The sequence below is a fragment of the Lontra canadensis genome, unplaced genomic scaffold (assembly GCF_010015895.1).
Source record: "Lontra canadensis isolate GAN:19392208 unplaced genomic scaffold, GSC_riverotter_1.0 scaffold356, whole genome shotgun sequence".
Lineage (NCBI taxonomy): Eukaryota > Metazoa > Chordata > Mammalia > Carnivora > Mustelidae > Lontra > Lontra canadensis.
Genome location: NW_022631350.1, coordinates 79,750 through 90,236, shown reverse-complemented (window position 1 = coordinate 90,236; position 10,487 = coordinate 79,750). Strand labels below are relative to the sequence as shown.

General features: G+C 62.2%; 1 gene segment (V, D, J or C); it reads right to left on the bottom strand.

Moving 5' to 3' along the window:
* Positions 1 to 2,167: 2,167 nt before the first annotated feature.
* Positions 2,168 to 10,487, bottom strand: part of LOC116862852 — an 8,552-nt gene continuing 232 nt past the window's right edge. The window contains 6 exon segments of the C gene segment in view: positions 2,168 to 3,412; positions 6,032 to 6,162; positions 7,742 to 8,062; positions 8,174 to 8,566; positions 8,615 to 8,662; positions 8,938 to 9,228. Coding sequence covers positions 3,329 to 3,412; positions 6,032 to 6,162; positions 7,742 to 8,062; positions 8,174 to 8,566; positions 8,615 to 8,662; positions 8,938 to 9,228 — 1,268 coding nt within the window.

The following is a 10,487-nucleotide window of genomic DNA, read 5'->3' as shown; positions in this document are numbered from 1 at the left end:
TTCATAAGGGCACTCATCCCATTTTTGGGACTGAACCCTTATGACCCTAGGTCACTGAAAGCCTCACCTCCTAACACCATCACACTTAGGGTTAGGATTTCACACACAAATTTTGGGATACAAACTTTCAGTCCATCCTGTCCTTCCCTCATCCCAATGCTGATGATTTTGCAACTTGGGCCCATGGATGTCACACTAGGTATGCAAGGGTCAGGTGGACAGATGGTTCCCTCCCAGTGAGGGAGGAGGGTGGGATCAGCTGGGTCCCAGGAGCCTGCTGGTAGGGGTGTACATGTGTGAGATGCAGTTAGAGGTGTGTGCATGGGAATAGAAGAAGCTGACAGGTGTGTGTCTGAGTAGATGCTTAGGGTAGAGAGCTTCCAGGAGGTCAGGAGGCAGTAGAAGGTTGACGTCAGGTCTCACATTGGTGCAACCTGCAGAAGCGTAAGGGCTGGTGGGCTTCAGGAGGTTTGTGAGGGTTGTATGGGGGGCAGTGACGGTCCCCAAAGGCAGGGATTGGATCAGGAGGTTGTTCTGCTGCCCCTCAAAGACGTAGTGTGGACAGTGCATGAGCGCTGTGGTCAGAAGACATGGTGCAAAACCTGGTACGCTACCCGCAGGCAGGGGCTGAGGCTCTCCGAGGCTGCAGTTTCTTCCAGGTAAGACAGTGACAGTGGCCCCACCTCTCGCATTGTGAGCACGGAGCGAGAGGAGGTCCGAGTGACCGTCAGTCTCCCACGCTCACCAGCCAGGCTATTCAAGCAGACAGCATCCTACCTGTGCAGGGAAATCAGTGCACTTCAGGGAGAGGACATGGTCCTCCATAATGTGGGTGGGCCTCATCCAAGCAGTCGAGGGACTGAAGAACAAAGCCCGAGGTTTCCTGGAGAAGAAGGAGTTCTGCACCAAGACTGCAGTGTTAGCTCCTACCTGAGATTCCAGGCTGCTGGGCGGCCCTGCAGGTTCCCGATGTGCTGGTCGATGCCCACAGGCAATGAGCCAGTTCCCGGAAAGGAGTCCTCTAGGTCTATGCGTCTGCCTCTAGCTTAGTTCAGCTGTACTTGTAGGGTTGTGTCTCTGTGTCCTACCTCTCATCTCCTTCCTCCCGGTTCTGTTACTCTGGGTCTCTATCTCCTACCTCTCATCCACCTCCTCTTGGTTCCATGTTGTAGGACAATATTGGAGGGTCGCAGGTGGGAGCCTCAGTGCCTGGTGGGAGGTAGTTTTCGCAGAATTGGCATTCTAGCCCTGAGGGTGAGGGCACAGTTGTGCCAAGGGCCTGGTGCTCATCCAGGAGGGCACGGGGTCCCCAGTTGTGGGAGATGCTGGCATTCCCATGAGAGGCAGGTGGGATGGAGGCTGATCTGTGGTCCAGGAGATGGGAGTGGAGGTAGCCCTGGGACCGAGAGGAAGAGGGGGCTGGGCAGTCTGTGTGGCCCATTGGCCGACTGGCTTCTAGGTAGAAGTGTAGGGTGAAGGGGATAGAGGGTGTGGTACTGAGGATACTGAGGCACTGAGGGCAGTAGCCTAGAGCCCCCAGGGTCCCTGAGGGTTGGAATGTTCTGGACACCTGCTTTCTGTCCCATGGCCAACCTAAATCATGTCCCCCAAATTCAAGACTTGAAGCCTTGACCCCAGGACCTTGGAATGTGATGGTATTTGGAGACGGGGTCTTTGAAGAGGTGATAGGGTAGAAGGAGGTCATTCATCCAATCCAGTGTGGCTGGTCCTCAGTATGGCCTCTTGTTCTTGTAAGAGCAGATGATGAGGGCACAGACATGCACAGAGGGCTGGCCATGTGAGCACAGGGGCAGAGGCCCCAGGAGAGGTCTGCATCTCTCCCGCTGGCTTCCAAGATTGTGAAAGCAGAAACGCATGTGGTTGCAGCCACCAGACGGTGGCTCTTTTGTCTGGCCGCCCGAGCTGGCTAATACACACCCAACACATGCCTCTTGCTTCTGCCCACGGCCGGGGCTGGCAGCCCCTCCTGCACCCAGCACCACGTGGCCCCTGGGCCTGCACTGTTCCTGGATGCCTTCCTCACCCACCGGGAGCGCCTGGGGCTGTGGGGGTCCTGGCCCCCCATGGCGGGAGGGAGCCAAAGCACGGTGTGGCCAGGCGGGGACTTCACCAGGAGCATGAACACAGGAAGACTTTTCCCAGCAAGTTATGGAATTTTTCAGGATATTTTATTGCCGTTAAAGAAAAAGAGAAGAAACAGTAAAGGACATTTTCACGCTTCAGAAATTTCACAAGAAGCAATCAAGCTACCCAAGCTACAGCAGCGGGTGTCCTCTGAGTGATGGGTGTGCATTCTCTCCCAGGGGCATGGGGGGCCCTGCTTCTCCTCCCCTGCGTGGTCGTCTCTCCCGTGTCGGGGCTCCGATCGGGCACTCGTTCAAAGGCCGGGTGGAGAACCAGTCCTAGGCGTCTGCCTGGGTCAGGCCCCAAGGCCATGGGCACTCTCTCTGGTCGTCTTGTCTCTGCCCCCAGCTGCCCGGAGCAAGCAGGCATTTCCGCCCAGCGTGACTCGGGTCCTGGTCACAGGAGGGTGCAGGCTGGGCCTGCTGTCCTGGCCTCTCCGCACCTGCCCAGCTCTGTCCACTGAGGCTGCGTCCCACCCGTCTGGGGACCAGGTCACCAGACCCCTCTGCAGGAGGCCAGTCTGGCTGCCGTCACTCCTTTCCCCTGTCCCCGGGGGGGGGGTCCTGCAGTGGCCACAGGCCTGGGCCCTCCTCTGCACATCTCCTCCAGTGGAGAAGGTCTGACTGACCATCCGTGGCACACCGGAAGCCTCTCTGTGGGGTGATGGTGGCCCATGGGCTCCTCAGGATCTGAGACAACATGCCTGCTCTGGGGATGTCCTGCCTCCTGGAGCCCGGCCTCGATGGGGTTTGCATGGAGGCCGGTCCCTGCCCCGATGGACGCTGGGACTGCCAGCCCTCTGCCGCCTCCAGGATGACCGTGCACGTGACCCCGGGGCCGTGCTGGTGAGGGCCATCCTGCCCTGATGGGTCAGTGTCCACGCGGCCCCAGCAGTGACTTGGTGGCCGCCGAGGAGGGGTGAGCAGTGTCCATCAGCTCAGGTTGGGGGCGCAGCCTGCTGTCCGGTGGAGTCTCCAAACGGGGCGTCAGGGGCAGGAGCAGCCCACGGTGCCCGGCAACCCCGAGGGTGGAGGTCAGGTCCAGGGCGGCTGTGAGGTCGGAGGGTGGCGCTCTGGGAGGTCAGAGGGGCAGGCCTGGCAGCAGGCCGGGCGGCACGAACCGATGCAGCCGGTTCCCGTGGGGGGTCGAGGGCAGCCCTGGACACCCGCCACGAGGACCGGCCCTAGGCCCCCTGGCCGATCATGTTCCGGTAGTCGGGGACGATTGTGTGCTTCAGCTGCACCACCGAGGAGAAGATCCACTTCACCTGCAGCGGGCGGGCGCGGGCGTGGGCGTGAGCGTGGCCGGGACCCCGGGACCGCCCACCGCCTCCCGCCGGAGCTGGGCCCCACCCCCGGGACCGCTAGAGGGCTGGCGGTCCTGGTGGGGACGGCATGCGGACAGTGAGGGGACAGCGAAGGGACAGAGCCGGGACAGCGAGGGGGCAGCGAGGGGACCACGATGGGACATTGCGGAGACAGTGTGGGGACAGCGAGGGGGTGGTGAGTGGGCAGCGTGGGGACTGCGAGCGGAAAGCGTGGGGACAGCCACTGGACAGTGTGGGGACGGTGAGGGGACAGGGTGGGGACAGTGAGGGGCAGTGAGGGGACAGCGAGGGGACAGCAAGTGGACAGCATGGCGACAGCCAGTGGATAGCAAGGGGACCATGTGGCAATAGCGATGGGACAGCGAGGGGACAGTGAAGGGACAGTGTGGGGGCAGCGAAGGGGCAGCGAGGGGACAGAAGGGGACAGCGAGGGGACCACAATGGGGCAGTGAGGGGACAGTGTGGGTACAGCGTGGGGACAGCGAGGGGACAGCGAGGAGACAGTGAAGGGACAGTGTAGGGACAGCGAGGGCGAAGTGAGGGGGCAGAAGGGGACAGCGAGGGGACCACGATGGGGCAGTGAGGGGACAGTGTGGGGACAGTGTGGGGATAGCGAGGGGTGGTGAGTGGACAGCGTGGGGACTGCGAGCGGACATCGTGGGGACAGCCACTGGACAGTGTGGGGACGGTGAGGGGACAGGGTGGGGACAGTGAGGGGACATCGAAGAGACAGTGTGGGGACAGCGAGGGGACCACAATGGGGCAGTGAGGGGACAGTGCGGGGACAGCGAGGGGACAGCGAGGGGACAGCATGGCGACAGCAAGGGGATAGCAAGGGGACCATGTGGCAATAGTGATAGGACAGTGTGGGGACAGTGTGGGGACAGTGAGGGAGCGGTGAGGGGCAGCATGGGGACTGCAAGCGGACAGCATGGGGACAGCCACTGGACAGTGTGGGGACCGTGAGGGGACAGGGTGGGGACAGTGAGGGGCAGTGAAGGGACGTCGAGTGGACAGTGAGGGGACAGTGACGGACAATGTGGGGACAATGTGGGGACAATGTGTGGACAGCATGGGGACAGCTGGGGACTGTGGTGACAGTGATGGGGCAGCATGGGGTCATCATGAGGACAGCGTGAGGACTGGGTACAGTGTGGGGATAGCGAGGGCAGAACAAGGGGACAGTGTGGGGACAGTGCTCATTGTGTGGGGACAGTGAGGAGTCATCATGGGCACAGTCTGGGGACAGTGTGGGGACAATGAGGGGACTATGTGGGGACAGTGGGGGAACAGCGAGGGACAGTGTGGGGACAGTGGTCCATCGTGTGGGGACAGTGAGGGGTCATCATGGGGACAGTGTGGGGACAGTGAGGGGTCATCATGGGGACAGTGATGGGACAGTGAGAGGACAATGTGTGGACAGCATGGAAACAGCTGGGGACTTTGGGACAGTGATGGGACAGCATGGGGTCATCATGGGGACAGTGTGGAGACACTGGGCCATCATGTGGGGACAGTATGAGGACAGTGTGGGGACAGCATGGAGATGTGAAGGGACTGCATATGGACAGTGGGCCATAGTATGGGTACAGTGTGGGGTGGGTCAGAATGGTTTAACCAGGGGACAGCGTGCAGACAGTTTTGGGTCAGTGTGGGGACAACATGGGCATGTGAAGGGACTGCATGTGGACAGTGAGGGGACATGTGGGGTCAGTGTGGAGACAGTAAGGGGACAGGGAGGATAGAGTGTGGGGTCAGCATAGGGACTGTATAGGGATTGCATTGGGACATGTAGGGGACAGTGTGAAGACAGCTTGGGGATAGCATAGGAACAGCATGGAGTCAATGTGGGGACAGGGTGGGGGCCACTGTTGGGTCACTGAGGGGATAGCAAGTGGACAGTGTGGGGACAACGTGGGAACAGCGTGGGGACAACACGGGGACAGTGTGTGTCAGTGAGGGAACAGTGTGAGGACAGCATGGGGATAGTGTCTGGTTAGCATAGGTTTGGCATGGGATCAGTGTGGGAACAATATGGGGAAAGTGTGTGGACAGCATGGGGACAGCATTGGGATATCAGGGGGACAGCACAGAGATAGGCTGGGGAAAGGCTGGGGAGAGTGTGTGGACAGTGTTTGGACAACATGAGGTCACTGTGAGGAAAGTGTGGGGACAGTATGGGGACAGTATGGGAACAGTATTGGGACATCATGAGGACAGCATAGGACAGCATGGGTGCAGCGTGGAGACAGCATGAGGACAGTGTTGGGACAGCATGGGGACCACATGGGGACAATTCTGGGTCAGTGTGTGGCTACCATGGGGTCAGCATGGGAATAGCATGGGGACAGTGTAGGGAGAGTGAGCCGAAGTGAGGGGACAGTCGAGGACAGCATGGGGACAACATGGGGACAGTGTGAGGATGGCATGGGGACAGCATATGGGCAGCATTTGGACAGCGTGTGGACAGCGTGTGGACAGATGGGGACAGCACGTGGATAGTGTGGGGACAGCACGGGGACAGCAGGCTGCAGTGAGGGGACGTGTGGGGACGCCCACCTTAAAGAGGGTCACAGTGGCGCTGTAGCACACGCTGAGCAGGAAGAGGGTGATGAAGATTGAGATGGTGGTCCACAGCCCGTCCAGCTCCCCATCCTGGTCCTCGGCACAGCTGTCGTCCAGGAGCAGCTCTGGACAGGAAGGGGGTGGTCAGTGCTGTGCCTGCCCCAGGGGCGATTCCCTGGGGGACAGTCACAGCCCTCTGCAACCTCAGGCGCCAGCCTCAGCACCCCCGGCTCTCCAGCTTGGGTCTGGTCGGTGGGGGACCCCCTCCCTCTCTGCTCTGCCCTGTGCTGGGCCCCTCCTGGGGGAAGGCGCCCTGACCGGCACATGTCCTCTTCCCCTGGGGGCCAGGTCCAGAAGGCGAGGGGGGGCTGGAGAGCCCAGGGAAGGGCTGGTCAGTGTCGGGGAGTGTCCGAGAGGAGGAGTGGGTGGGAGTATCAGGACAAGCTGGGTGTGGGGTTTTGTGGATGTTGGGAGGGGGTGCAGTGCCCTGGGGCCGGGGGGCAGGTCAGTGTGGTCCGTGTGTGGATGAGTTGCTCAGAAGCCGATGGGTGCTGGAGGGGGTGTGGATGGGCTGGTGTCCACGGTGAGGGTTCCCAAGACCGGCTCTGGTCTGGGCCCATGCGGGTCGTCCCATGTGAGGCCTGTGTGTGAGGCCTGTGTGTGTACGTGCATGCCTGTGTGTGCACACACGTGTGTCTGTAGTGCACACGCGAGCGTGCATGCCTGTGCGTGCAGTGCTCGTGTGCACACACGGGTGCACACGCATGCAAGCATGCCACAATGCAGGCGTGCACACGCGCGTGGCTGTGTGCACGCACATGTGTGTATGCACGCATGTGTGTGTGTGTGATCGCGTGTGCGAAGATGGGGCTTCTCTGTGGGACGGGCTTGTTTTCCGTGGGTCTGGACTCAGCGTCCAGGTGGGCATCTGGGATGGTCCCCTCCATGGGAGCTCAGGGCCGCCTGCCTCTGCCCCTTTGGGGTTCGAGGTTGAGTGTCCCCACGAGTGGACAGGCCTGGCCCCAGGCAGGACCCCCACACCTGGGAGAGGGCGGGAGCCTGTTTGTGGAGTGCCTGAGGGCAAAGGAGGGCCCATCCCCACACACGGGGGAGGCGCGTCCTCTGTGTTGGCACAGAGCAACCACGCAGAGTCTCAGGAGGCCCAGGGCGCCCAGGGCAGGAGGACAGGCCAGGGTCGCCCAGAACTTGGGCTGGTACAGAAGTGGGAAAGAGTGTGCGCTCACTTTCCTGAGGGCTCCGGAGGGCCTTCTGTGATCCCTGACCACACCCTGCAGCCCCGGGTAGCTCCTGGTTGCAGGGACGGCCCGGAGTGGCGGCCACCTCTGGCAAAGTCCCCTGTCCTGCCTCAGGCGACTCCTGGCCACATGCTGTGGCAGCCTGTGCAGACCTGCCCACTCGGAGTCCAGGCCCCTGTGGGACCCGCTCTCTCCCACCAACGGTGACCCCTTGGCCTCTGAGCCGGGCTGTCCCTGCCGCCCAGAGACCCCAGTGTCCTGAGCTCTGCCTCGGAAAGAACCATGACAGCGTCGCTTGGTCCCAGGGCAGTGCTGGGTGCTTTATTTCATGCAGGGGCACCTGCCTGGGAGGTATGTACACAGGGGTGGGGGCTCCGGCATCCTCGTGGGACCCCAAGAGCCTGTGGGTGGGGGGCTTGCTGGGGGGCCGGGCGTGTTGCTCATTTACCCGGAGACTGGGAGATGGACTTCTGTGTGTGGTGGTTGTGTAGGGCTTCATGCAGCACCGCACACGTGAAGACGTCTCCCCGCTGCCAGCGCGCCTTGTCCACCGAGAGCTTGCTGTAGAGGAAGTAGCTGCCGTCCGCATCCAGCTGGGGCGCGGTTGTTCGGACACTGGCCTCTGGTAACTGCTGGCCGCTGCTCTGCCACTCCACATCAATGTCAGGTGGGTAGAAGTCTTTGACCAGGCAGGTGATACTGACGGTGTTCTTAGTCATCTCGTCCCGGGGTGGGGGCATGACATACACACTGGGCTGCTGGGGATCCCCTGTGGGGTCAGAGGTCAGCACAGTTGGTCACTCGGAGGGTGGAGGTCTGCGCTTGGTCTGCAAGACCCCCTCTTTGACCCTCCCTGCTCCCCAGCCACCCTGCTGCTCACCTCTGGCCTTGGAGATGGTCTTCTCAATGGGGGATGGGAGAGCTTTGTTGTTGACCTTGCACTTGAAGACCTTCCCCTTGAGCCAGTCCTGGTGCTGGATGGGGAGGACACTGACCACACGGAAGGTGCTGTTGAACTGCTGCTCACGTGGGTTCGTTTTGGCCGTGTGCACCTCCTGGTTGTCCACGAACCAGCTGATCTGGACCTCAGGGTCTTCTTGGGCCAGGTCCACCACCATGCATGTGACCTCGGGGGTGTGGGCCATCCTGAGGACGTCCCTGGGTTTTGGGGGGAAGATGAAGACCGAAGGTCCTCCCAGCATATAAGAGCCTACGAGGGAGACAGAGCACAGGGGTAGATAGTGGGTGGCCTTCCTCTTGGACATCCGTTGCCCTCACCAGGCCTTCTGCTTGGGGTGCAGGGAAAGGCCTGCTGACTCACCTGGACATTGGGGACATTTGGATGGGTCAGTAGGTTCTCTTTTGGTCACTGCAGAGAGAGCAGACTGGGCATTACTGGGTGTCTGGGCTGGGCACAGGTTGGGGTGGGCATAGGTGACGGCCAGGTCTTAGGCGGTTCCCAGACCAGGGACTGGAGTGGGGGGTAAGCCGCTGGATACCAACACCCAGAGGATCTCCTCCCTCAATTGGGAGGCCTGCAGGTGAGGCAGACAGTGGTGCCTCCCCTGTGCCCTGGGGTCCAGGCTGGCCAGGTGACCTGGCCTGTGTCCGAGTGGACACCCTCCCTGAGGCCCGTCCTCTTACCTTTCTTGTCCACCTTGGTGTTACTGGCTGGGTGGGCCACGTTGCAGATGAAGGTGTCGCTGGCCCACCTGCTGGAGGGCACGGTCACCATGCTGCTGAGAGAGTAGAGCCCCGAGGACTGCAGGACGGACGGGAAGGTGTGCACGCCGCTGGTCACGGAGCCGGAGTTCCAGGACACAGTGACAGGCTCAGGGAAGTAGCCAGACACCAGGCAGGCCAGGGCCACTGTGGATCCGGAGGTGGCCCCGCAGCTGGGGGCCAGTGGGAAAACCGATGGCGCCGTGGTGGAAGCTGCAAGAGAGGAGGTTGTGTGACCACCAGGGTCTCTCCCCTGCGACTATCAGGGCAGGACAGCAGGTGCCCAGGTCTGGGGCGTCCAGGGCCCAGCACCCATGTGCTTCCTGGACGTCTTTAGACCAGCTGCCTGGCCTGGCTCTCTGCGGCCACAGGTGCTGGACTCATCAGCCTGGTCAGGGCTGGGTGACCACCTGGGTCAGAGTCTCCTGGGCCTCTGGCCCTGGGTCCCCACTCAAGCTTCCTCTGGGTGTCCGGCCTGACCAAGCCTGTCGGAGCCCTGACCTGTGGCCCCTGCTCGCAGCTGGCTCCTGCTGGCCCCCTGAGCCCATTGCCCTGCTGTCCCCACCGGATTGTGCCTTGGACCAGTGGAGACGTCCACGCACGGCCACTGCCCCTCAGGGCCCCACGTCTTCTGGGTCGGCTCTGCAGCCCAAGCAGCCGGGCCCCGGGCCCCGTCCCTGCCCCGAACCCATCAGACCCTCCTCAGGCCTTCGTGGCATGGCCCCCCGAGTTCACTGAGGGCCTGCCCAGCCAGTGTCCCCGGCTCGGGCCATCCCCGCTCTGGGGCCTGTCAAGCTCCTTGCTCTCCACGGAGCCCTTCAGCCGACATTTTCCTGAGCCTGTTGCCCCTCAGCGTGGAGGGGAGCCTTGCGCTGCCCTGGCTGTCCTGTCCTGTGTGGGACCAGCACCTCAGCATCTCAGAGCCCTGGTCCCAGCCAGCCTCTCCCCTCTGGTCCTGCATTCCCTCCCGCCACACCCCAGGCTGGCTGCCCTGCGTCAAGCTCTGGTCGGGCCCCATGCTCTCTCCTCCACTGGGTCTGCTGCGCCGGGCCTCCCCACAGGGTGTGACATGTCCACCTCTCTGTTCCTCGTCCCCACGAGCCTCCGAACAGGGCTCGCACCCCGGGACCAAAGAACGGGTTCCCCTCATCCCCTCAAAGGTGGCCACCCCTGGGCCTTCCTCCCCAGACACCTTCCACCTGGCCATAGTTTCCACCCTACCTTGTCCACCGGGCCCCAGATGCCAGGCCACCGGCCCGAGGGCAGGGATTCTCTTGCCCTCGGGGTCTCTGTATGTTGCTGCTGACAGTGCGCAGCAGCCCCAGAGCTCCGGCCTGGAGTCCTGCCTTCCTCCCCGGGGCTCCTGGGGCAGCTCCTGCCCTTGCTGCTCTCCCCCCTCCCCTGCTCACCTGCACAAGCTCTGACAGCTCTCTGAGCCCCTGGGGCAGCCCCCTGTCCCTCCTGCTCTCCCC